This window comes from Eleutherodactylus coqui, chromosome 1 (assembly GCF_035609145.1).
Source record: "Eleutherodactylus coqui strain aEleCoq1 chromosome 1, aEleCoq1.hap1, whole genome shotgun sequence".
Lineage (NCBI taxonomy): Eukaryota > Metazoa > Chordata > Amphibia > Anura > Eleutherodactylidae > Eleutherodactylus > Eleutherodactylus coqui.
Genome location: NC_089837.1, coordinates 52,442,270 through 52,470,152, shown reverse-complemented (window position 1 = coordinate 52,470,152; position 27,883 = coordinate 52,442,270). Strand labels below are relative to the sequence as shown.

At 44.6% G+C, this 27,883-nt stretch overlaps 2 protein-coding genes across 3 annotated transcripts in view; one reads left to right on the top strand and one right to left on the bottom strand.

Annotated features, from left to right (window-relative positions):
- LOC136620929 (cytochrome P450 2K6-like) overlaps window positions 1-27,883 on the top strand; it is a 218,197-nt gene that overhangs the window by 115,597 nt on the left and 74,717 nt on the right. The window lies entirely within an intron of this gene.
- On the bottom strand, window positions 532-23,922 carry LOC136621002 (cytochrome P450 2K6-like). The gene is made up of 9 exons (XM_066596166.1): window positions 23,740-23,922; window positions 21,239-21,401; window positions 14,181-14,330; window positions 10,514-10,674; window positions 7,294-7,470; window positions 5,531-5,666; window positions 3,743-3,927; window positions 2,123-2,264; window positions 532-1,335 (listed from the first exon to the last, which is right to left on the bottom strand). The coding sequence occupies exons 1-9, from the start codon at window positions 23,920-23,922 to the stop codon at window positions 1,157-1,159; spliced, it is 1,476 nt and encodes a 491-aa protein (XP_066452263.1). The 3' UTR covers window positions 532-1,156.

Here is a 27,883-nt window from a genome sequence, read left to right as displayed (position 1 = left end):
CATTGGACTGTGACTAGGCCATTGCAATTCAAAATTTTTATTTTTTTTTCAGCCATTCTTTAGGTGATTATCTGCTTTGGGTTATTGTTTAAAGCCCCGTTTGCACAGGATGAGAGTTGGGCAAACGATACCTGACACTCGTCCCTGTGCCTCCTAGCAGAGCAGGCTAGTTCACTAAGCGGCCAACAGGGGGGGGGGGGGGGGCAATGCAGGAGATTTCTCTCCTCTTGGTCCCCCGCCCCCATACATTCACATAACACAGCAGCCGTTCACTACTGAGCAGCGTCTGTTTAAACTGAACGATAAGTGATGAGCTTCATTGCTGATTTTTTATGCAGCATAAACGATCAGCGATGAAGCTCATCGCGCAGTTTAAACAGCCGCTTTTCAGTAGTGAACGGCTGCTGTGTTATGTGAATGAAGGGGGGGGGGGGGGGCGGGGAAGCGAGAGGAGAGAAATCTCCTGCACTGCCCTGGCCACTTTGTGAACCAGCCTGTTCTGCTAGCTCCCGTGCAGGAGTGCGGAGACACAGGGACGATTGTCTGGCATCGTTTGCCCAACATTATTCCCGTGTAAAAGGACCTTTAGGGCTGTTTCACAAGGAATGATTGACATTCAAAAAAATATTTCAATCATGCAAAGACTGAACAGTAATCGTTCAGCATAAACAAATTTGTTTGCTTATTGTCCATCATTCATTTTATGTGCGCATAAAAATCATTGTTCATTGATTTGCAAGTTACAGGTAAAAAGCGATTGTTCAGTTACCACAATGATTGAGCGAATGAGGAAATAATGGAAAAATGTAAACAATCATCTGTGTATGTAAACTGATGGCATTTTAAAGCAAATGACTGTCATCGTTCTGTCATTCCAGCTATTTCTCATGACGTGTAAAATTACTCATTTTTGCATCACCCAACATCTCTTCAGTTTCAGGTCATGGATGGCTGCCCTTAAGGTACCTTTACACGCAGCAACTATCCTTCAGATAGTCACTCAGAAAAGTCATTGAAGCCTACGAAGGGCAGTCATTTGTTTACTTTTACACAGAGTGATGATTGTTCGTTAGTCATTTGCTGAGATCTCTTTCATAGGGGGGATTTCAATGCAAATTCATTCACAAGTCGGTCAAATACTGGTGACACTCATCGGTCACACACGAGGTATAGCACAGATCTCATGGGTCAATGGTTGAGAGGCGAATCCACCGGAAGCAGTCAGGTCTAATGTGGCCCCAGGAGGAGCCTGGAATGTGAAGTTTTGCAGCAGTCTTGTAAAGAAAATAAAGAGCTCCATTTTCGCCAAGTTCTCTCCGGCACAACTTCTCTTACCTACAGCAATGGAATAAATTGGTTAAAGAATGCAAATTGGCATTATTAAAGGGAAGAAAAAATCATAAACTGCTGTATACCTCCAGCTGGGCTGCTTTAACACATTTATGGTCTCAGTGCTACAATATCATAAATTGGTCAACCCTATCAGAACATTTTTATTGCCCCCAACATTCATAAATTGAAAAAAGGTGCAATTCTCCTCTCCTTGCACAAATGCCCCCAAGTTGTGTGCCACAGAGAAGCCACTCAGTGTCAGATACAGATATCCCCATACAATTCCTTAGATGACCTCCAAGTATATCTGCCAGAGATGCTCCCACCTGAGTCCTTGATGTACCCCCACGGTGCCTGCCTCAGATGCTCCTGGACTGGAAATCTTCTGCATCTTTGGTCCTTTGGATAAAGTAGCCGTGCCCCAACAAGTCATGTATTGGGGATTTATGAAAAGTCAGTGTGCTACTTATTATTAAAATTGTTCCATCAATAAACCTAATGTTCTCAGTGATGCCTTGGAGTCACCCTTGATAACTCTTATACAGTGGGAGCCTTGGTCGCTGGAACCAGCCTTGACACTCCTTGTTGTACTTCTATTTGCCTTTGGGGGTAACAAATAATAGGGGTGCTCCATTGTTTTTGGAATTGTCCAGGGCCCTAAATGCACTATTAAAGTAACTGGGTCCTAAAGTTTGATGCATTGGATTATCATTACAGATTTCAATTTGGTGGAGGTTTACTCATCTCTACTTCTTACTTAACCAAAGAGGACATCTGAAAGATTACTCACCAGCTGAAAAGGGCATGAATGCTTCTTTTCTTAAAAAATTTCCACTGGAATCCAGGAAGTGTTCTGGGTGAAACTCATCAGCTTTTACAAAGTGTTCCTTGTCATAAAGTACAGAAGTCAGAAGCGGAATCACATGTGTTCCCTAGAGATTTGAACATTTACACAGGTCATATTCACAATTGACTATTGATTAGTTTATCACTAACAGGAAGGCAACACATAACTACATTTCAATACCAGACTCTACATGTGCACAGATCAGAGAAAAAAAGTTCATGGCAATTCTACCTTGAATGGCCACTTTCAAATCTTGCCATTTTATAGTTGGTGATCCCTGTATGGAAAATTAGTCATGTGACCACATACTGCAGCATAAAATTAAATGAGAAAGTATTATGTAGATCAGTTTCAGTGTGAGTACTCGCAAGGATGGGAATATCTAGTGATTTGAGCAACTCCAACAAAGCCTAGTCACCTGTGCTAGACTTGCTGGGATCAGGACTTCACTATCAAACTTGTAGGATTTTCTAGTACAGTGGTGTGAAAAAAGAGAATAGTGTCATGAAGGAGAAAGTTGAAGCAAAAGGGGATCCTGCGGACATAAACAACTCATTGTACCGTAGCACAGATGGGTTATAACTAGAGATAAGCGAGCAAGTTTGGATAAAGCAGTTACTTGAACGAGCATCGCTCTTCTCGAGTAACTGCTTACTGGTCCAAGCAGGTTCGGGGGGGCAGTGGGGGGCGGGGGTGAGCGGGGGACGGCGGGGGGTAGCTCCGACCCTTGACAGTTTGACACATAACCAATACTACATCTGGAGTAGCAGTCTGGGATTCCCCGCAGTGAAGACTGGTGGAGATAAAGCATGAATGTCAGGGGACCCCGATGGTGTCCCCAGAGTTAGCCCTAATCCCAAAATCGATTTAGTGGCACTGTGGGTTCCCATTCACTGTTCTGACAACCTTCCTCTCACGTGTCAATAGTTCAGGCTGATGGAGGTAGAGTGATGGTTTTCTTGGCACACCCTGCATTGTCAGACACCTGGTTAATACCACGATGAATTTTTGCGGTTTTGGAAGCCAAAAGAGGTCCATCGTGCTGCTAAATAGGTGCCTCTAGTAAAGTGACCATTCAGTATATATGCATGAAACCATAAAGCAGTGCATGGGCTGGACTATGGGATCTTTGTGACAGCACTGTCTACAAATATCTGAAAGGCTGTCACAGTGCAGGGGGATCAGCTCTATTCTCATCTGCACAAGGAAAGACTAGAAGCAATGGGATGAAAATGAAAGGGAGGAGACACAAATTAGATATTAGAAAAAACTTTCTGGCAGTGAGGGTGATCAATGAGTGGAACAGGTTACCATGGGAGGTGATGAGTTCTCCTTTAATGGAAGTGTTCAAACAAAGGCTAGGCAAATATCTGTCTGGGATGATTTAGTGAATCCTGCACTGAGCAGGGGGTTGGACCAGATGATCCTGGACGTCCCTTCTCACTCTACCGTTCTATGATTCTATGATCTTATAAGTTGTGCTTCCATGAGGCAATGTATATCGCCCGAGAAGCAGCTGGAGTTATGAACCAATAGAAGGCATAAAGTTTCATTTTTACTTACTTTGGGTAGAAGATATCCCCTGAAGTTAACATCTTGAGTAGTAGCGTGTGGGAGGTTGGTTGGAATAATATTTCCAAAACGCTGAATCTCATGGATGACAGCATCAGTATACGGCATCTGTTTACGATGAATCAATTGGGGCTCAGCCGACCCAATAACTTTCTCAATCTCACTTTGGACTTTTCCTATGGCGAACAAAAAAAATCCATAAGCACATTAAAAAAGTAAAAGGTTTTGTCATCTAGTTTGATAACATTTAGTCTGGAGTTCTTCTCCAACTCTGGTCACGTGACAGTCATAATAAACACATAAGGGAGATGAAACAATACCTCCACAGTGCCAACTATTGGAAGGCAGCAATACCTTAAGTCAATGTTAGACTCTTGATACAAGCCTTGCAACAATGACCAGGAATTGAAAGCAAAGTCATAGCCCATGCACATACAGCTGTTTCAAGGTTTTTGCCCTTCATCAGTGTACAGTAGGATTCTGACTTTGCTAGAGAGAGGCCTGGGAATTGGGTCATAATAAAATTGCAGATTAAGGCAAACATCATGCAACCTTAATATTTCCCAATGGTCAAAAGTCTTGCCTTTGTCACAATTCACTCATGATTTTTTTTCCATAGTCAAAAATCAACGTTGACTGTTTTGGTAAACTGCGATGTTACCACAAATAGAAAAAGTCATCTTAGAGTAACTGCTCCTTTGGACACTGTGGTATTGCAGTAGCAAGAGTGGCTGATAGGGGTCTTCTGAGCGCAGTTACTGAGTTTGTTTAATTAACCTGCACCTGGAAGGGTACGCCTCCCTCACAAGCTGAGGGTCCTGTGAGGCCTGTGGAACATGAAGCCCAAGGGTCTATGCAGACCTGGTGCTGGTCTGTGAGGGACCTGGAAGCACAGAGCAGACAGGGGGTAGTCGGCCCCTCGCTCATCACGTGTTAGGGCGAAATCACCTTCCTGGAAGATACACTGAAAGAATCGGTATGCGTTGCTGTGTGCACTGTGATCTACAACAGTGCGAAGTTACATGTGATATGCTGGACTATATTTATGTGCTGAATACCTTTTCTGTGCTGCTGTTGAATTAAACGCTGGAGGAACCAGGATTTGGACTTTAATCTGTGTTCTGGAGGTCATTGCGGTGCTACTACCCCTGGGCAGGGAAGAATAAGTGAGAGATCCTGGGCAAATAACCCCCACTTCCACAACACATATACACCATTTTCCAATTCTTCCTCTTTCAATGGGATTTATCTGAAGCAAGTGATTAGTAGACCTCTGAAGCTTTATTTACATAAGACTAGTCCCCTTTAGGAAAAGCTGCCATAGGAACCCAACAGCCATCCCATCGACTATCGCTCCTGTGGTTTCACAATGGAACGATAGTTGTTTAGAGAATGAAGGTGAAGTGGGCTAGAAATCATTCGGCCCGTCTGCCTCTGTTCAGTGTAAACAGAGTCATTCATAGTTAACACGGGCTGATAGTCGCTTGGATTTTAGGTGAGCTAAAAACCAAGTAAATCTGACAGGTGAGCGATTTCTCATTCAGTGCCCTGTTGTACACGGGATGACTATTGTCCAAGTTTGGTGTCTCTATCAATTATTCGGCAGTCATCGCCCCATGTAAAGTTACCTTAAACTGACACCCATATCCATGTGTTTTAACAATAGTAAAAAGTTGTGTCATCAGTATTGATTACATTTAATTTAGACCTCCATTCTGGCCTTTGGTCACACGGTGCACCGTGTAATGTAGCATGTATGCAGAATATACAGTCTCTTACTTTGGATTTCTGGATATTTCATCATCAGTAGAAGACCCCATCTCAGGGTGGTGGAGGTCGTCTCCATGCCAGCCGCAAAGAGGTCCGTAACAAGTTCTGTTAGGTTTTCATTGCTGAAGTATAATTGAGGTTTTTCCTAAAATATAAAAATATATCACAAGCACATTAGTGTCGTAGTAATAAGATGGAATGTCCTTGTGTAATAAGCCAATGTAGAAACCTCATATCATATTGCATGATGCTTAGTGTTGTCCTTTAGAGCAGTATTAAGCGATATTATCTAACTATTTGAATGTCGACTTCCATGAAAATATACACCAAATAGCCACTTTTTTATGCAAGGGTTTTTATTTTGTGGGATTAGTTGTACTTTTTATTAGTACCATTTGTTGATCTGTGCAGCATTTTTACCACTTTCTATTCAGTTTTTTTGTATGGTGGGATAGGCTAAATTAGCTATTTTCTCCACGTTTTAATTTTTTTTTTACCATGCCGTGCACCCTGCAGATTAAATAATGTACTAAATTCCCTTTCTGGGTCATTATGAATGCAGAGATACCACATGTGTAATTTTGTTTTTAATTTTTTATTTTTTACAAAGTGAATGGAGAAAGTAAATGGAGATAGAGTCTCAGGCGTCATAGCCTAATTTACCTGGCAGACCCAGAGGCTATATTCAAGCCTCCGGGTGCCACAGAGACCAATCATGACCCCCTGATCACATTATGGAGGGTCCGATGGTGACAAAGCCCTATCCCTCTGTCAGCCCTTTAATCTGCGGTCGCACAGACCACGGCATGTAAAGGGTGCCCGGTTATCATCTGACAGACAATCACCAGCTCTCCCTGCCACGGGGACCATCGGCCGGCTTCTGACAAGCCGATAGTCTCTGTGGCAACGTGTAAACAGTGCAGGAGTTCAAAAAAAGAAGCGGGAAGTTGCCGGCAGATTGGTTAAATCTTCCCACTTATTTGTAAAGTCCTGCTGTGGTTCTCTGTGGGACTGTGCAGGCGGTGTGTATGCAGAACACAATGCCGCGACACAGCATTGCCGCGAGAAAATCGCAGCTATATTGCTCGAGCTGATACCGCATTTTTGTTGTGCTACAAAGTCCCTGGCACTATTCTTCATCTCTACTGGCCGGAGATTAAAAAATCCCCGCCTTCTGGAAGCACTGGCTGTGATTTGCTGACGCTTAGCCAATCAGAGCCAGAGTTTGATGAATGGCTGTGATTGGTTCACTAAGCGTCAGCCAATCAGAGGCAGCGCTTCCAAGAGGCGGGGATTTTTCAATCCCCGGCCAGAAGAGATGAAGAAGAATAGTGTTGGGGACGGGGAAGAAGATGCGGACAGGCTGAGAGCGCTTCTAAGGTGATATATACTTTTTTTAAAATTTTTCCCTGCAGCTAGGGCTTAGCTTATGGGTTTGACAGTAGGATTTCCTACTGTCAAAGTTAAATCGTGTTTTCGTGCAATGCAACAGAGAGGAAGGTTCCATAGGGAAACATGGGCTACAAAATCTCACGAGTCGCGTGCATATTGTGGGACCCTATACCCCTGATGACGCCAGAGTTCTGGTGAAACTATTTGGGGGAGCTGGTCCATTAGCACAGAGCCTCATGTAGTTTATCCTGCTAAAGCTCATCTCAGTCTTAGTTTATCTGGCCGCATTTATCACACATGCTGGCAGATTTATGCATGTCACCAAGAGTTGTCCCAAATTGGAAACTCATCTCTGCTCAGTTGAATTAATGTTTCAGTACCTCTTGTTGTTTCACCAGGAATGAGTCGATAAGATTCCTCTGGTCATTTACATCCAGTTCTTTCCTCTGGTTGGTGAAGGTCTCTCGGATAAAGTCATGCAATGCATTCATATTCTTGGCCAGCTTTTTTTTAATTGTGGAACACCAGCGCATCACAGATGGAAATGTGTTATATAACTGCAGTGAAAAAAATAACATGAATGGATGTAAAAGAGCTTAAAAGCTTAAAGACGAAGGACACATTAGTACTGAATTTATTTTATTGTTCCTTTTTCTTCCTAATTGCAAAATAAATGTCTAAATAGTCATCATTAAAACAAATTCCTACTATTTTTCTGCTGTAGACTCTGTGCAATTCTTGTACATAGTTGTCTGTCTGTGTTGGGTTTGGATAGGCTGGGGGAAGGAAATCTGGGTACTTGTGCTGACCCTTTCAGATGTGGGTTGCACATGCACCCAACAGGTCCAGGCAGGAGCAGAAGGAATTATATGGACTTCTGCACTGCATACAGGAAGGCATAGGATTCAGGTGAACAGCAGCAGAGAGCGGTAGGAGGCACCATTAGTCATGGACAATGACCATCACAGAAATACTTACCTATTAGGCTATGCCTAAGCCACAGCCTAATATATCAGCTACAGGGACCTTTCTTATTCTTCTTGCTGCAATATTTAACTGTCAGCCCCTGGGATTGTGTCACAGGATTGCTGGTGATGTCATGATAAGCGAAGCCCCTTCCCTTTGTTTTGATGACTTAGATGCTGCAGTGTACTGCGGCATCTAAGGGGTCACAATATGGTCTTCAATGTGCGACTTGTGAGGGTCCAATTCCTAGGAAAGCCTCCATTCACATGAGGGTGAGGTCCAAGTGAACAAAATAAATTCAACCTGTATCGCCATCAATATGTGGTCATCCGATCCCTAGGAAAACTCACTATTCAGCAGTGATTGGTTTGTGTCTGGTTTTACAGCACGGCATTTTTCAAGTAAATGTAGCTACGCTACAATACCATACATATCCACTTTGATAAGAGTGACGCTGTATTAAGAACTCTCATCAAGGTGGATGCGATGCTTCAACAATAACAGCTGCAACTTCTTTCTGCAGATTGTTGAAGAGCGTAAGGGACTGTTCACACGAAACAGAATATTCCGCAACAGTGTTGCGGAATGTGCCCTCCTGTGGAATGTTCAGCCCCAAGATCTGTACTGCCAATGTACAGATTTTGGTGTAGAATTTAACACTTTGCAGTCCAATTTTCGATTCAGGGTTTCCTAGGGGGCTTTCTCTTTCTACCATTTTACAATGGCCTCATCTGCTGGCTAGAGGCAGTACTGCAGCATGAGACATGCTGGATAGGCCCTTAACAACAGTAAGAATACCCTGCCAACGTGTTCTGACATCAGAGCTGTAGAGGCTTCAATCAGAATGTTGAAAGACGTCAGACACTGGATTGGAGAGGGTTAAAATAGCAGAATTCTGCTGACAATTCTGCATCAAAATCTGCAGTTAGCATGCCGGAGCTGCTATATGGAGAGCGTTAGGAGTGATTTTAGGCTTCAAGAACCCCAACAGTCCTTCTTAGGCCATAGAAATCGCAGATCGCACCTATGTGTGATCTGCGATTCCTGTTCTCTTCTCTATATGCGCTCCATGGGGCCGGCGGCAGCAGCGCCGACCCCATTGAGAACATATAGAAGACAAATCATTCTTCTCTGCCACAGCTATAACAGCTGTGGCAGAGAAGAACGATGTTTGCCCATTGAATTCAATGGAGCCGGCAATACAGCAGGTTCCACTGAAAGCAATGGGCTGCCGGCAATCGCAGGATGAATTGTCGGGAAGGGCTTAAAAATATAAGCCCTTCCCTGCAATTCATCCAGAAATGTGTTACAATAAAAATATATACTGTATATACCGGTGTATAAGGCGATGGGGCATATAAGACGACCCCCCAACTGTCACCTTATACGCCGGGAATACAGCGGAGCAAAGAATAAAAATCATTACTCACCTCCCCCGGCGTTCTGCGGCGCTGCTGCAGGATGTCGCTCGCTCCTGGTCCCTGGCAGAGCATTGCTTTCTGGACGCAGGGCTTGAAATTCCCGCCTCCAGAAAGCTACTGTGATTAGCTAACACACGCCGTCAGCCAATCACAGCCACTCAATAACATCATTGTCATTGGCTGTGATTGGCTGAAGGCACGTGTGTTTTCTGGAGGCGGGGATTTCAAGCCCTGCGTCCAGAAAGCAATGCTCTGCCGGGGACCAGGAGGGAGCGATAGCCTGCAGCAGCACCGCAGAACACCGGGGGAAGTGAGTAATGATTTTTATTCTTTGCTCCGCTGTATTCCCATTATTTAGTTTAGAAAAAAGAAGGCTGAGGGGCGACCTAATAACTATGTATAAGTATATCAGGGGACAATATAGAGATCTCTTCCATCATCTATTTATACCCAGGACTAGAAAAAGAAGGTTGTGCCAGCAGCACCAGTAGAAAACCCACTATGGGTCAGACCATGGTATGCAATAACCAAAGGGGGAGGGAATTCAAACCTTTGTCCCCTCAAGCAGTCTAAGTAGAAAAGAAAAGGCCTTTGGCAGCATCTAGCTTGAAAATGACCTTGCGGTTGAAACATCGCTACATTTGTATTGTGATAAGATAATAAACTCCTTCTACATGTTGCACCTCTAAATGCTGCCATAGGTCTATTCTTTGCTATTTATACCCAGGACTGTGACAAGGGGGCACCCTCTACGTCTAGAGGAAAGGAGGTTTCTACACTGGCATAGAAGGGAGTTCTTTACTGTAAGAGCAGTGAGACTATGGAACTCTCTGCCTGAGAACGTGGTTATGGCAAATTCGATAAAAGAGTACAAGAGGGGCCTGGATGCCTTTCTTGAGCGATACAATATCATATGTTATAATCATTTATAACTTCAAAAGGGTTGTTGATCCAGGTATTATTCTGATTGCTAGATTGGAGTCAGGAAGGTACTTTTTCCCTTTAATGGGGAAAATTGGCTTCTACCTGATTGGTTTTTTTTTTGCCTTTCCTGGATCAACATTAGGGGTGTGGAATAGGCTGAACTGGATGGACATGTGTATTTTTTCAGCCTTACATACTATATTACTATGTTACTTCTATGGATATTTATCAGTTTTACAATTTTTCCCAGTGAACCCCTTTAAATATAACAGGGAGTTGAACTGCTCACCACAGCCATTGGGTCTCCAAATAATTTGGCATTTTCATTAACAATCTTTAGCAGCTTCACAAGTGTGGGATCTTCATAAGCAAATCGATGACTCAGTAAGATGGAGACTATTATGTTGGCTACAGCAGCATTTATTGCCATGTGGTTATCAAAGGGTTTGCCTGGAAATATAAGGGTCAGAATATGTTAATTACATCATCTGAAGTATGTAAATATGTAAAATACAACATTTTCTAGTATATTGAATAATTCCTGTTGCATTGATAGCCAAAAGGCAACCACGCGGCCTCCGATAAAAGCTGAACCAGTGTCATGGCCTTTTGGCTAGCACTGCTGGCACAACAATTTTTCCATCAGCAAAGGTAAGGACATAACTACAATAGTGGCTACAGAGCAGGGTTGTAACTAAAGGCTCACGGGCATGGGTGCAATAGTTCATCTGTACCCGTACCCATACCTAAACCGTGCTGCCTACAGCTGCAAAACAATTTACATACATGATCTAAGCAGTTGGCATATATTTACATTCCACAACACTTCTGCTCGATTCACAAAACGATTGGTTGTGCGGGTTGGCTGATTCACAATTCCAGCAACCTGATTGGTTGTTTGGGTTGGCTAATTCACAGTGAGTGGTTGTTTGGATTGAATCAAGCAGAAGTGTTGTGGAATATAAATATATGCAACCAGTTGGCATAAGCTTTAGATATATGACTCATTTCCTGGACTATGTGAAAATTTGTTTGTAGCCCCTTAGGCTGTGTTCATGTTTTTTATTGCATGTTTGAACCACAATTAGGCTACTCTTACACATCGTTCAGTTAAATGCCGGTTGAAACCAGCGGCATTTTAATGCAATTTCAAGCTTTTGCATGCACAGTACAACATTGAAAAGCACTTTTTAACACACCCCGTCATTGTGATGAGTGATGAGGTGCGTTAAAAAATGCAAAAACGCAGTGATACAGAATAGGCCATGCTCGAAAATCACAGTGTTAGAAATGCATGTCTACGAGCCCTATTGAAATAGTGAAAAGCAGTAGGAGTGAGAGCGGCCTTACGATCACATCAAAAAGCTCATGTGGATTTAAACAATACAAGCATTTTGTTTTGTTTTTTTAAACCGCATGGATGCTTTTGATGTGTTTTTTAATTGTATGTAAAGTGTGTAACCATATACAGGAAATACTGTTATACCAGCTGAACATATAATTATATACAGGAGATATCCAGGCTAGGCTGTTTTCACATGGCCGAGGAAATCAAGATTTGTGCGCTTGCATGACACACGACTTTTTCACGAATATGAACCACAGTCTTTAGAATAGGTTCACACATGAAACAAATCGTGGCACATTCTATCTTTGGGCATGCCCTTGCATCACGCATTGTCTTCAATAGAGACGACGGCAGCATCGCACTACGTGCTAGGTGCACGCGGTGTGAGGTTTACCATTGAAAGCAATGGGAGAAACTCCACGATGGAGGATCAATATTTCCCCGAAGTGATGCAAGGTGGTTTTGATATAAAAACACCTTGCATCTGCAGGGAAATCACATCTTGGCGAGCGCGATAACGGGCCGCAAATCACAGTCCGATATCGCGCTTGCCCGTGTGAAGTTAGCCTTATGCCAGGATGGTCCTTATCAGTGTATACACGAGATGTACATTTTCCTGTAAACAATCTTATGGAGCATGCTGGTGTAACCTGGATATCGCCTGTATATAATTATGTATGTACAGCTAGTATAAGTTATACCAGCTATACATACAAGATAACATGTGGTACATACCTTGTGGTACCGCATGTACCCCTCCTCTGCTCTCCTCTTCGGCTCCCAAAATTGTCAGGGCACCACCGGCCAGATCAATGACGCTGCCACCGGCGCACTGATAGACTGCAGTTGTGACTAATCGCAACTGCAGTTTATCAGTGGAAGGGAGGAGAGAGCGCCCGGGGGGGGGGGGGGGGGGGTCTGTAGCCTGTAATTGGCTGCCAGCTCCCAGCTAACAGCCCTCCCCTCTTTCAATGCCACCCACAGCAGGCCCGCAGGCCGCGGCAGTGGAACGGATATGGCAGGAGACCCCTGGGCCCCGGTTCACTAAGTGGCTGGGTCGCAATTGCTACCCCTAGCAGTACGCCATTGGTACAGAGGTAACCCAGGTTCCGATGCCCGAGGAGGCCCAAATGTCCCTCCGACACCAGTATTACAAGAGCACTGTTCTAGATTGGTTTTGGGGCCCATGAGCTTCAAACTACACCTCTGACCGGGAGTCACCATGGTCAGACCTTTACTCATTGGACATTGATGGCATATAATAGCAACACCATCATTAGAAATGCCATCAATGTCTGTAGTGAGAGTAATAAACCTTGAAAGAGTGGATGTTGGCACTTTTTTACAGTTTGATGCATATTTATAAAGGTACCTTTACGCAGAGCGATTAACACCAGAATTATAGCTGAAAACAGCAAATTCGAGCAATAATACTCCCATGTACATGCGTCTGCCGACAGAGCGATGAGCGATAAATCGCTCACCTGTCAAAGTTGCTTGATTTTTAGTAGAACAAAAAACAAGCTATTGTCAGGCCGTGTAAACAGGAGACTCTCAATGTTTGACTGACTCCTGCTTACTGTGAATGGAGATGGGCAGGCCAGAACGATCCCTAGCCCACTCTGCCTTCATTCATTTGAATGACTATCACTCCTGCTTATGAGCCTGAGAGTCATCTCATCTAAAGGTGCCTTAAGGCATTCTCAAATTGTAATTGCATGTGGAGAAAAAGTTCTGATAATCCATTGCGGTGAAGATTACAGTCTAGAAGGGGTAGTTCAGCTTTAACTTTATTTTCAGCATAGGCTATCAATAGTAGATTGGCAGAGGTCTGCCATCCGTGCACTCTGGCAATTATTTGTTTGCCGGGCCAGTGCCCCTCTGTACGGAGTTTCTGTGTTGCAGTGTTGTGAATGGAGCTGCATGTTTCCGACATCTTAGCAGCTGCTAACAGTATCAGACTGGCCCTGCCAACAGCTGGTCATCAGAGAACCTCTACTGATATATTATTGATGTCCTTTTCTGAGGATGGGTCATCAATAGTCCCTATAATTTTGGCTCAGTTGGATAGTGTCACCTGTACTAGAAAGGTCTCATTAACATCCCTGTCCAAAGGGAGATTTTGTTTGTTTTTGGAAGCAACGCCACTCTAGTCCATACGATGTCCCTGGGATTGCATCTCCTCCCCATTCAAGCGAAAGCAGATTCTTTTTTCTAATTTTGGGTAATTCCTTTGAGAAGAGCCTACAAACCTTATTCAGAGATTGTCTTGTACATGAATCCAACTATTAGGTTGACTGCATAGTAAATATACTGATTTGATAGACTACTAACAAAATTTCACAGCCAGACCAGAAGATCATCCACTAGTTGCAGGAACTCATGTGATAACAGAAATCAGCTATAACAGGGAACATGACATCAGACATCACCATTTGAAAATGACCATGGAGCAGATCATGGAGACCTTAGCTGGATGGTTGACATTCAGAATTATCTTCTCTGGTGGGACTATTGTACCCCATGATACAATGGTCTCAATAGATGCCACTACTACTAAGTATAGTAAGTTTAACTCAAGAAGCACCACATGGAACTGTTCACCAACCTTTATAAGATCTGAACTTCTGGACCAAAAAATCGCTTTCTTCAATAATCTTATTTTCAATGGTTTCCTTCCCCATTCCAAAATCTCGAAGTGTCGACAGAGTGAATCGTCTCATCACTTTCCAGTTATCATTGTGAGCGAAAGCAACTCCTGAGGACATGAGGGAAAAATAATAGACATACAAGATGGCGGCCATCATTTTCCCTATAGATTAAATAGTCAAAAATTCTCACAGATGGAAACATTTTTCTTCCTTGGCCACTGAACCCTGGCCGAGTGGTCATCTGCACAATAAATGGCAAATCAATCCCATGATGCATCAGCATAACATTAGCTACAGGCTATACTATTTATGTCTGCTGGGAGGACAGTTTAATTTTCATTACCTTTTTATTCACCTAAATAAACTGTGGGGCATAACTATACAGTGAGGAGGAGCTGTGACCTCCTCTCTTATAACTATGTGAAAGGAACTGTGTAGAGATGAGCGAGCGTACTCGTCCGAGCTTGATGCTCGTTCGAGTATTAGGGTACTCGAGATGCTCGTTACTCGAGACGAGCACCACGCGGTGTTCGAGTCACTTCCATTTTCTTCCCAGAAAAGTTGGCGCCATTTTCTGGCCAATAGAAACACAGGGAAGGCATTACAACTTCCTCCTGTGAAGTTCCAGCCCTATCCCACCCCCCTGCAGTGAGTGGCTGGGGAGATCAGGTGACACCCGAGTATATAAACTGGGGCCAGCCGTGGCTCGCCACAGATGCACGCTGAGAGACATTAGGGAAAGTGCCGTCCTGCTGTAGCTGCTATAGGGAGAGAGTTAGGCTGTTATCTTCGTCTTCAAGAACCCCAACGGTCCTTCTTAGGGCCACATCTGACCGTGTGCAGTACTGTTGAGGCTGCTTTTAGCAGTTTTGCACAATTTTTTTTTTTTTGTATATCGGGCGTGCAGACCATAGCGTCCTCAGTCTGCAGTCATTTTACAGAGTATAGGGGCAATACTTCTGAGGCAGGGACAGTGGTACAGGGCAAGAGATATACTGGCTATATAGGCAGTGGGCTTTTTCAAAAAAATTGGAAAAAAAAATCTTTGGGCTGCCTGTGACCGTGTTCAGTTTACTGCGTGTCTGCTGGGGGTAGTAGTCACTCACTATTACCCAGCTAGGTGTTACTGCAGCCTTGCACATAATTTTTTCTGGCTGCACTGTGCTTTCAATAACCACAGTCGTCCTCCAACAGGGAAATCCATATACAGACTATATAGGCAGTGAGCTTTTTCCAAAAAATTGGAAAAAAATACTATATTTGGGCTGCCTGTGACCGTCTTCAGTTTACTGCGTGTGTGCTGGGGGTAGTAGTCGCTCATTATTACCCAGCTAAGCCTGTGACAGTCTACAGTTTACTGCGTGTCTGCTGGGGGTAGTAGTCGCTCATTAATACCCAGCCTTGCGCATAATTTTTTCTGGCTGCACGGTGCTTTCAATAACCACAGTCATCCTCCAACAGGGAAATCCATATACAGGCTATATAGGCAGTGGGCTTTTTCCCAAAAATTGGAAAAAAATACTATATTTGGGCTGCCTGTGACCGTCTTCAGTTTACTGCGTGTGTGCTGGGGGTAGTAGTCGCTCATTATTACCCAGCTAAGCGTTACAGCAGGCTAGCACATAATTGTTTCCTGGCTCTGCTGTGTCCGTTACATGATCGCCGTCATCCCGCCAGAGGGAAAGAGTATACATATATATGCTGCATACGGTGTCTGTCTGGTTTTTCACCTCACCATTTTAAAAAATTGAAGCAAAATACTTAAGGCCTACCACTGGCCTTTGGCCACTTGACTGGTTCTGCCCTGTGAATTCCAGTAGCTCAGTCATACGCACCTAGGTCTGAATACAGGCTTGCGCATAATTGTTTCCTGGCTCTGCTGTGGGTTCCGTAAGCGAAGTCAGCCTCCAACCACAGGCCAATACCATGCTGAGTGGTAGGGGTAGGCCTAGAGGACGTGGACGTGGACGCGGGCGAGGACATGGAGGCCCAAGTCAGGGTGTGGGCACAGGCCGAGCTCCTGGTCCAGGTGTATCGCAGCCGACTGCTGCGGGATTAGGAGAGAGGCAAGTTTCTGGGGTCCCCAGATTCATCTCACAATTAATGGGTCCACGCGGTAGACCTTTATTAGAAACTGAGCAAGGTGAGCAGGTCCTGTCGTGGATGGCAGAAAGTGCATCCAGCAATCTATCGACCACCCAGTCTTCTACGCCGTCCACTGCTGCAACTCTGAATCCTCTGGCTGCTGCTCTTCCTTCCTCCCAGCCTCCTCACTCCATTAAAATGACACATTCTGAGGAGCAGGCAGGCTCCCAGGAACTGTTCTCGGGTCCCGGCCTTGAGTGCGAAAAAATGGATCCTTTATCACCTGAGGAGTTTCTCATGACCGATGCCCAACCTTTGGAAAGTTCCCAGGATCCGGGTGAGGAGACTGGGGACTTCCGGCAACTGTGAGGAGGACAATGACGATGAGACACAGTTGTCTATCAGTGAGGTAGTAGTAAGGGCAGTAAGTCCGAGGGAGGAGCGCACAGAGGATTCGGAGGAAGAGCAGCTGGTCGATGAGGTGACTGACCCCACCTGGTTTGCTAAGCCTACTGAGGACAGGTCTTCAGAGGGGGAGGCAAGTGCAGCAGCAGGGCAGGTAGGAAGAGGCAGTGCGGTGGCCAGGGGTAGAGGCAGGGCCAGACCGAATAATCCACCAACTGTTTCCCAAAGCGACCCCTCGCGCCATGCCACCCTGCAGAGGCTGAGGTGCTCAAAGGTGTGGCAGTTTTTCCCTGAGAGTGCAGACGACCGACGAACTGTGGTGTGCAAGGTTTGTCGCGCCAAGATCAGCCAGGGAGCCACCACCACCAGCCTCACCACCACCAGCATGCGCAGGCATATGATGGCCAAGCACCCCACAAGATGGAACGAAGGCCGTTCACCGCCTCCGGTTTGCACCACTGCCTTTTCTCCTGTGCCCCAACCTGCCACTGAGATCCAACCCCCCTCTCAGGACACAGGCACGACAGTCTCCCGGCCTGCACCAACACCCTCACCTCCGCTGTCATCGGCCCCATGCAGCAATGTCTCTCAGCGCAGCGTCCAGCCGTCGCTAGCGCAACTGTTTGAGCGCAAGCGCAAGTACGCCGCCACGATCCCGCATGCTCCAGCGTTAAACGTTCACATAGCCAAATTCATCAGCCTGGAGATGCTGCCGTATAGGGTTGTGGAAACGGAGGCTTTCAAAAACATGATGGCGGCGGCAGCCCCGCGCTACTCGGTTCCCATTCGCCACTACTTTTCCCGATGTGCCGTCCCAGCCCTGCATGACCACGTCTCCCGCAACATTGTACGCGCCCTCACCAACGCGGTTACTGCCAAGGTCCACTTAACAACGGACACGTGGACAAGCACAGGCGGGCAGGGCCACTATATATCCCTGACGGCACATTGGGTGAATTTAGTGGAGGCTGGGACAGAGTCAGAGCCTGGGACCGCTCATGTCCTACCCACCCCCAGAATTGCAGGCCCCAGCACGGTGCTGGTATCAGCGGCGGTGTATGCTTCCTCCACTAAACCACCTTCCTCCTCCTCCTACGCAACCTCTGTCTCACAATCAAGATGTGTCAGCAGCAGCATGTCGCCAGCAGGCCGTGCTGAAACTACTCAGCTTAGGAGATAAGAGGCACACGGCCCACGAACTGCTGCAGGGTCTGACAGAGCAGACCGACCGTTGGCTTTCGCCGCTGAACCTCCAACCGGGCATGGTCGTGTGTGACAACGGCCGTAACCTGGTGGCGGCTCTGCAGCTTGTCAGCCTCACGCATGTGCCTTGCCTGGCCCACGTCTTTAATTTGGTGGTTCAGCGGTTTCTAAAAAGCTACCCACACTTGTCAGACCTGCTCGGAAAGGTGCGCCAGGTCAGCGCACATTTCCGCAAGTCCAACACGGGCGCTGCCACCCTGCGGACCATGCAACATCGGTTTAATCTGCCAGTGCACCGACTGCTTTGCAACGTGCCCACACGGTGGAACTCTACGCTCCACATGTTGGGCAGGCTCTATGAGCAGCGTAGAGCTATAGTGGAATACCAACTCCAACATGGGCTGCGTAGTGGGAGTCAGCCTCCTCAATTCTTTACAGAAGAGTGGGCCAGGTTGGCATACATCTGCCAGGTCCTTGGAAACTTTGAGGAGTCTACCCAGATGGTGAGCGGCGATGCTGCAATCATTAGCGTCACCATTCCTCTGCTATGCTTCTGGAGAAGTTCCCTGCAAAGCATAAAGGCAGACGCTTTGCGCTCGGAAACGGAGGCGGGGGACGACAGTATGTCGCTGGATAGTCAGAGCACCCTCATGTCTATATCTAAGCGCGTTGAGGAGGAGGAAGAGGAGGGGAGGGGGAGGAGCCTGAGGAGGAGCAGGGGGAAGAGACAGCCGGGCCCATTGCTGAGGGTACCCATGCTGCTTGCCTGTCATCCTTTCAGCATGTATGGCCTGAGGAGGATCCTGAAAGTGATCTTCCTAGTGAGGACAGCCATGTGTTGCGTACAGGTACCCTGGCATACATGGCTAACTTCATGTTAGGATGCCTTTCTCGTGACCCTCGCGTTAGGCGCATTCTGGCCACTACGGATTACTGGTTGTACACACTGCTTGACCCACGGTATAAGGAGAACCTTTCCACTCTCATACCCGAAGAGGAAAGGGGTTCGAGAGTGATGCTATACCACAGGACCCTGGCGGACAAACTGATGGTAAAATTCCCATCCGACAGCGCTAGTGGCCGAAGGCGCAGTTCCGAGGGCCAGGTAACAGGGGAGGCGCAGAGATCAGGCAGCATGTACAGCATGATGAACAAAGCCTGGATTTCCCCAGACTTCTCTTCTCCACCAGCGGACAGCAGCGGTACCTAAGCAATACGTAGGCTGCACCCGCGGATGGAAGCATCGTTATCTATCACCATAAAAAACGGGGACCTTTTAGCTTCATCAATCTGTGTATTATATTCATCCTCCTCCTCCTGCTCCTCCTCCTGAAACCTCACGTAATCACGCCGAACGGGCAATTTTTCTTAGGCCCACAAGGCTCAGTCATATAACTTTTGTAAACAATGTTTATACGTTTCAATTCTCATTAAAGCGTTGAAACTTGCACCTGAACCAATTTTTATTTTAACTGGGCTGCCTCCAGGCCTAGTTACAAATTAAGCCACAGTAACCAAAGTGATTAATGGGTTTCACCTGCCCTCTTGGTTGGGCATGGGCAATTTTTCTGAGGTACATTAGTACTGTTGGTACACCAATTTTTTTGGGCCCTCGCCTACAGTGTAATCCTAGTAATTTTTATGGGCTTCGCCTGCTCTCATGATACAGCAAGGTGTGTGGGGTTGGCCTACACTTTTGCTATATAAATGTAACTGGGGCCTTGTCTATACTGCAACTACTGAAATGTGAAAGAGACTGTTATCTCCCTAAACTGCTGCAACGGGAATGTTACTGTGGTCTGTCTTGACTGCTACTACTACTGAAATGAAACTAATACTGTGCTCCCCCTATACTGCTGCTTCGGAATTGTTACTGGGGCCTGTCTTGACTGCTACTATTACTGAAATGGAACTAAGACTGTGCTCCCCCTATACTGCTGCTAGTGATATGTTACTGGGGCCTGTCTAGACTGCTACTACTACTGAAATGGAACTAATACTGTGCTCCCCCTATACTGCTGCTTTGGAATTGTTACTGGGGCCTGTCTTGACTGCTACTATTACTGAAATGGGTGGTTGGGCAGCATGTTACCCAGGAGAAGTGGCAGCGGAGTGTCATGCAGGCAGGGATTGGGCTTTGTTGGAGGTAGTGTGGTGCTTAGCTAAGGTATGCCTTGCTAATGAGGGTTTTTCAGAAGTAAAAAATGTTGGGGGGGGGGCACTCTTGCCGCTATTGTGGCTTAATAGTGGGACCTGGGAACTTGAGATGCAGCCCAACATGTAGCCCCTCGCCTGCCCTATCCGTTTCTGTGTCATTCCCATCACTTTCTTGAATTTCCCAGATTTTCACAAATGAAAACCTTAGCGGAGCATAGGTCCCATACAAAAATGCTCGGGTCGCCCATTGACTTCAATGGGGTTCGTTACTCGAAACGAACCCTCGAGCATCGCGGGAAGTTCGACTCGAGTAACGAGCACCCGAGCATTTTGGTGCTCGCTCATCTCTAGTCCTCATCTTAATTAGCTTTTTCTCCTCCATTCACATGGCCAGCTGTGGTGTATCAGTGAAAAAATACGTTGCAGGGCAGAAATCCCTCGGTCGACAGAATTCCTCGGAATTACTTCAAATGCTTAAATATAAGCAGCTGTAATCTTTTTGCAGTGTTGGACACTGGAAAAATCCCTGCCCTTTTTTTTCAGCTCCGATCGAACTCTATGGGAGCTGCCTGTGTATCTCGGCAAAAGATTGGGCAGGACCTATCTTTTCACGTGCCGTATAAAATCAGTCGCCAATGTGCTATTTTTCCTGATGCAATGTTATTGTGCACCCAAAAATTGCTTATCTGAATGAATAAATTGGAATCCCATGCTTCAGATGGTCGCGATTTTTGGATGCAGCTCCAATAGCGACACAAGGCCTACACTGTAGGGGAAAGGGGGGATTTAAACAATTTCATTCTCTATTTTGTCCCGCCAGGTGAATAGAAGCTGCAATTTTCCGATTGCTTGTATAATACTTTACAATGCTCAGTATAATAGGCAGATGCTTCTAGCAAACCTGGAGGCATGTGTTAGTCTGGCTGCCATGCAAACCCATCAGTATCTTGTAATTGTGTTTTCAGGCTCTGATGGGCTGACAGAGAGGGGATCCTCTCAACCTCCCGAAATGCGGCAGTTGCTATTGCCTGTTGCATTTATGTGGTTAGGCAGCTGGGATTTCAGGTAACTTTGATCCTGGCCTTGCAGAAGGAAATCAGCTTTATAGGAATCTGTTCAATTTAAAATGTAAAAAATACTAATGAAGCAATAAGAAGACATTTACCGTATCCTTTTGTTATTTCATGAAAAATTGGCACAATTGGTCTTCCTGAAAATTCATCTGCATGATTGACAAGGGCGTCTTTCACTGCCTCGTATCCACACAGTACAACAACTTCCTCTACTCCTAGTTTTATCGTGTAAACCGGTCCATACTTCTTCGAGAGCTGCAAAGTGAAGCGGGATGAAGCTATTATTTGGGGTCTAAAGCTGGAATGGCGCACATAACTTATACTATGTTTAGCAGAGCTCTTAGTGAGCAGCGGAGCACATCCAGAGTAGAACATTCCATTTGAGTGAAAGGTTCCTAAAAAAAGGTATTATCAGGGTGTGGGTGATCGGCAGGTCGAGATTCATTAAACAAGGCAGGTTTGGAGCTGGTGACCACAGAAGATTCCGGACTCGAACACGATGCTAGTGGTGGATTGGGTATTACCAATTACAGACCAGATTCTGGGCCATACCTTGCATAACCGTCCCTATTGCAGGAGTGTATCAGCCTCTGGATCTACTTTATACATCCAATAATTTGGAAGATGCATTCTTGCAATAAGCAAACAGTCTGTTGCAAGTATAACTCAACGTGGACCTCTTATTCATGAACGTTTAATCAACAGGTCATTCGGCAGTCACAGTTGTTTGTAAAACAAACAGTCCGTATTTCACGAAACTAATTAGATCATGACTCCATTGCATAAAGGGTTACTTTTGCTCTTAATTCTGGTAACGATGAGACACAAAGTGGAAGCAATACAAGCAATACAATCTACATTTGTTCAAGGGTGCTCCATTGGGCAACAACTCCTTCCACAGAGCTCACAGGTTAGATAATGGTTCTTGTGTGCAGGCCATGTAAGGGGGTCTGGTACCGAATCCCCACTGGCAACTGCTCTTCCCTTCTCATATCACTGCTGGTGTACTCTGCTCCGATGTGATGCCAAAATTAGGCTTTCTAGTGGCAGAAACTTCCCCAACATGTGGCCTCCCGACAGCCAATCACTAAAATAGTATAAATGTAATTTGCAAAAGGAGCTACAAGCAGTAACAATGGATGACCACTGGAGGTCTGTCAGACTGGGGTGTCTAGGGACCAACAGTAAAATTCATTCTGCGGTCTCACAACAAAATTACATGCAAATATTACCTGATTGCCATTCAAACTTTTCCTGGCCCCCACATTCTTCTTACATTTCAAGGGGAAGGTAACAACATTTGTGTGCAGCCCTGTCTCTACTGAAGTATGTGCCACTGATGCAGCTGTAAGGGACCGGGGACCACTCCTGATTTAGGACCCACCAGGGAATTCACCTGTTCCCCTGTGGGCCAGTCCAAGCTGGCATGGCAATGCCAAATAAATTGACTATTTTCTCTTTTTTACTACTCTTGAATATAACATAGAACTTTTGTAACCACTATCCAAAAATGTATATAAACACTTGATCACCTCCAGGTGCTTCCGATCTTTTCTTACAGACTCAAATCCATGCTTTATCTGATTGAGATATCACATTGCCAAATACCTGGAGAAAATTGGTGGGGGGTTGGGTGAGATCCCTATCCAGGACCCTCATCTAACAGCTACAGCTAAAGGGCATTTTATATGGCCTAATGATTTATCAAGAACCGTTTAAGGGCTCCTACCCGCTTGCATTTTTTTAACACTGCGATATCACTGCGTTTTTTTTTACGCGATTGCCAATGAGACATTCTAATGTTAAGAACGCATCGCACAAAAATCGCAAAGCATAAACTTGCAATGCCTTTTTAACATTAGAAAGTCCCATTGACAATCACCTTATAAAAAACGTAGCGATATTGCAGCGTTAAAAAAAACGCAAGTGTGTAGGAGCCCTTAGGAACGTTCTACTTCCCAATTATTTTGCCCTGTGAAGGTACTGCTGATCAACTAAATCTCTTATTCATCAAGTGATCACATGTTTTATGCAGCACAAAAAGTTATCATTGTTGGCAGCACATCTTCCAATGTGTATGGGGGAATATGCTGCTGCTGGTGAAACCCTATGAAGTGAAATGATCGTTGGTCCCCCCATTGAGTCTGAATTGGCTTGTGTGAAGGCCTAGAAAGTGAGCACCAATCTCGTTAATCAGCACTTGTCATCACTGGCAATTCTATACATGTAAAAGGAGCCTAGAAATGACTATAAAGAGTTTCTTATTCCTGACAACCTACCACGTATGTGTACTACATGGACAGCCCGATTCATTTAACAGAAAATTGTGTAATGCTTCATTTCACCTGTAGTGGCGCTGCAAGGAAATTAAACACTTATTATCGGGTTCAATTAGACATTACAGCTGATTGCTGAGGGTTTCATCTGCTGGTCCCCCTGATCAGCTTCCTATGATCTGACCCTTCTGTCAAAAGGGATAGTATTGTATAGAGTGGACAACTCGTTATTTACTCTTCATACTGTATGCAGTTTATTATATTCCCCTGCCTCACGAACCCTTCAGGATACAACAGTCATACAATCTGAATGTTACCTGATGAAGTGTTTGATACGGTTTCTTCAGGTCCAGAATGTGCAGATTTCCAATGATGGGTAGCGGTCTGGGTCCGGGGGGCAGATTATATTTACCACTTCTTTTCCGTCCGTAGAAAAATAGGGCAACAAAAAGGCACAGAATGACAGACAGAACCAACGTGGTGGGATCAGAGAGGTCCATAGTGGTGGGAAAGGTTCCTATAGAAAGATAGATATAAACGTGATTGCATACTGTAGGTAACAGATGACATCTGATGTATGTAGAGAAACATGAGGATGTTCCTCATTAGGTAGAACCCACTACAAAAGCATTTGGTTCAACATAGAACTGCAGATAAACCGACTACATTATCTAACTTAGTAAGTCATTAACAAAAATCTATCTCATATTGCTCTTCTTACCTAAGATCCTGCAATGATCCCAGTAAGATTTCTCTTTCAGTTCCTCCCAATGCTTAGGTTGTGACTGGAAGGTAGACGGGGTCCAGCTCGTCAGCTTGAATTACCAGTTCTGATTCATATTGTATAAAACCAGAAGTGTAATCAGATAGTTATAGTTGAACTCTGACCAGATACTCAGCCATCTACAGGACTGAGGGTTCAGTAATGTTGCACCATCACAGTACAAATAGGATAAAGAAATGTAACTCGTTTATCAAATAACTGGTATATAACCGCTGGAATCCATTCAAATGCTGGCATTTGGGGTGGACAAATAAATAAGTATAAAAGGCAACACAACAGTCTAAAGTTCATCTTTCCTGCATTAGAGCACATGGTGTTATACCAAGATTCACCTTTATCACCTATCCCCAGAATGGGTAATAAAAGTTGATCAGTGGGGGTCGGATGTCCCTCTCTTCTGTCACTGTGGGTTGACTGCACACCCCCTATTAATATGTGGGGATGCCCCGCCAAAACAGCAATTGGTCTGATTATTATCCAAGTTACAATTATAGGCAAACAAAACTAGCAACGCACAAACAGTTGTATCATTTATGCCTTTTATTGAGCAAAGATCCACAGTGCTAGGAGAAATACTAAGCAATCCCTTGTATTTAATAACCCATAGATCCCCTTTTAGTAGCAGTCATTTCCACCAATATTACCTAAACCTACAAATAAGATTTCTACAACATGGAGGACAGATTTTGGACCATTCCTCCCTGCAACTGTGCTTTCGTTCATTTCTAGGATGCCTTGCATGTACAGCGCTCTTCAGGTCGTGCCACAGCATATCAATAGGGTTATGTACAGGACACTGACTTGTACTCCTTTCGAAACCATTCTTTAGGTGATTTACTTGTGTGCTTTTGGTCATTGTCTTCTGGCATCACCCAATGTCTCTTCAGCTTGAGGTCCTGGACGGCTGTCCTTACATTCGCTTGTAAAATGTTTTGATTCAAACTTAGGGCGCTTTTACACTGAACAATAATTGTTAACGACAAATGATAATTAGTTTGTCATCTAATTACTTTAGGCATAAAAACAGTTGTTCATAGAGGCTATCATTCCTTTATAAACAACGGCCTGCTTACAGTGAATGGAGGCAGGTAGCCAGGATGATCTCCAGCCTGCTTGGCCTCCATTGACTGAGTGACTCTGTTTCTACCTTGTACATTTTGTCACTATTGATGTGTACTATTACTTTCATCATGTTTGTGTACAATTAGTCGGAGTCCTTGGGACCTATACATTTGTCTGTTGTATTGAGATTTGTTGTGCACTTTAAAGCCCTATCCAATGGATATCTTTATCTCCTTTTGTTGTTTGTTATATGTATTTATGTATGTCTGGTTAGCTAATTATTAGCTTATACTCCTATTTTCCTTTTGGGTTTTTACATTAATAATGATTGCAGAAATCCAGGGAATTCCAAATTACTTGCTTTTACTTGCAGCAGTTTAAATATTGTGCCAACATATGAGGTATTTTGATCTTGGGAGCGCCATCTGTCCTCCACCTAGATGGGTGAACGCACCTCAGTAACCCACGTCTTGGGCAGAATTTGGGTTAAAATTCAGGAAGTTCATTTATTTTGGTAACCTAATAGACATCAAAAGTATCAGTCTTTGCACTGTTGTCATAGTCACAGTACAAATATTCATCAAAGAAACAAATTCAGCGGCAGCAGGAATATGCTGCATAAAATCGCAAATGCTTTATTCTTCTACCTTCAGTAAAATACGACGTTTCTACCATCAAACGGTCTTTTTCAAGAAAGTTATTCATGGCTGTCTGGCCGCTAAATAACACAAGTTTTCCTACATCAGGCCTAGGGCCTCAAAACACAAAGTCCATCACACTTGTTACGCAAGCAGGGTGTCATCCCAGGGTCCATCAACCCCTGTCAGGATCGTGGCTTCCAGTGCTCAGTGTGTCTGCAGGTTTTATCTCCTCCAGTTACAACCATACAGCTCTCTCTGCTGATTAGCACACAGAATATCTTTTACAACCCTCTGCAGGCTATTTTGTGTATGTCTTGCCATATATCCCCACCCCCTTTGCTAAAGACCATAGGGCTTATTACAAGACCTAACTCTCCAGGGTCAAAGCTCCACGCTCACGAATCTCTAGTATCAGGCTCTCTCTACAACTTTCTTCATGTTCTACTAAACTGAGCACCCCCTCACCATCTAGCACTGTCTTGATGACCTTCATAACATCTTCTTCAGAGTATACATCACGCACGGTCGGTACTTCTTTAACATTTTCCATACTCATCTTCTGCTTTAATGCTTCCTGTTCTACAGATAAACTCTTCTCTTGGGTTGCTCTCAATCAAGAGATTTTCCTTCTCTTGCAGTTGTCCAATATGCTTTTCCTCCACCTTTCCCATTTCGGGTAACAACTCCTTTTCCTTTTGGCTGAACTCATCTTTTTCGCCCAATACTTCCAGCTTTTTCTGACTCAAATGTTCTCCAGCTTGGTCCACAAACAGTTTGTAATTTTCAGCTGGCAAAATAGCATCTCTCATCTTAAACAGAGTGGCAGCCGGTTTATTCTCTCCATCTGTAAAGTCACTCCTCATGTCTTCTCTGGATGCCTTAGTGGCTTCCAACTCTTTTGCAATTCTGCAGCTGCTCCGGCACCTCATGCAGTTTCTGGATAGCTTTGTCTCTACTACTATTTACAGAGGCAATTTCTTCCTTTAAGATTTTTCCAGTTTCCACAAACTGTTCACATATAGCCCCCAGGCTACCTTCCAAACACAACTTTGCATACTTTTTGCTTGTAACTCATTTTTAAGATCCTCCTACTGGGTCTTCATTTCTTCTGGCTGTTGGAACACACTCTTGGACTTTTTTTAGTTCCAGAGCTTTCTAAGTTAAGAATCTGTGGGGACAAGACAGGAACCAGAGGATGTGATTTTATTCACCAGGTGCACGTTAATCGTCTTCTCCTCTGCAGTGGCGGTATCTCACTTTACTGTACTAAAGCGAGATGCCGCTGGCTTTGGAGGAGGACTGACTGTCTGCGGGGACCCTGGTATGTATAACAATCACATCGCTGGGTACCTGACATGTCTCCATAACATCCTAGCACTGATAGGCTGTTTTTACGCTGACATAGTGTGATTGTTCTCAGGACGAGAAACCAAGTAATCGTGTAGAAATTATATTTTTTAATAGCTATGAAAAATACATGATATTATAGCAAGCTTTCAAACCCACGCAGGGTTCTTCCTCTGGCATAATGGAACACATCTAAATACATATTTATATAAAAACTTATACACATGATCACATGGGAGTGCACAAACATGTTGTGCTTAATTTGCACTTGAAACGAATTCCAGAACAGGATAAGAGGGCACAGACGTGATGTAATTAATAGCACTTAGATAAATACCATAAAGAGGTGAGCATAACAGTAAACACTTAATTAGTCCAGTGTCAAGGAATGTGAATGGTTTATGGTCTTTAAATTGATGTTAGGGGGTTATCACGCCAGCATGTTACCTCTGCTCTGGGTTTCTCATATTTCATAATCTCCACTGATGTAAAAAACTTCCTCCGACATTCATTCTGCTTTCTGATAGTATCAAAGGTGGTTAGAAGCTTATATTCCCCAATTCTTCTGTGATGTTGGGACTTAAAATTTTCTTTAGGTATAATAACTTTCATATGTTGCATGTTGTG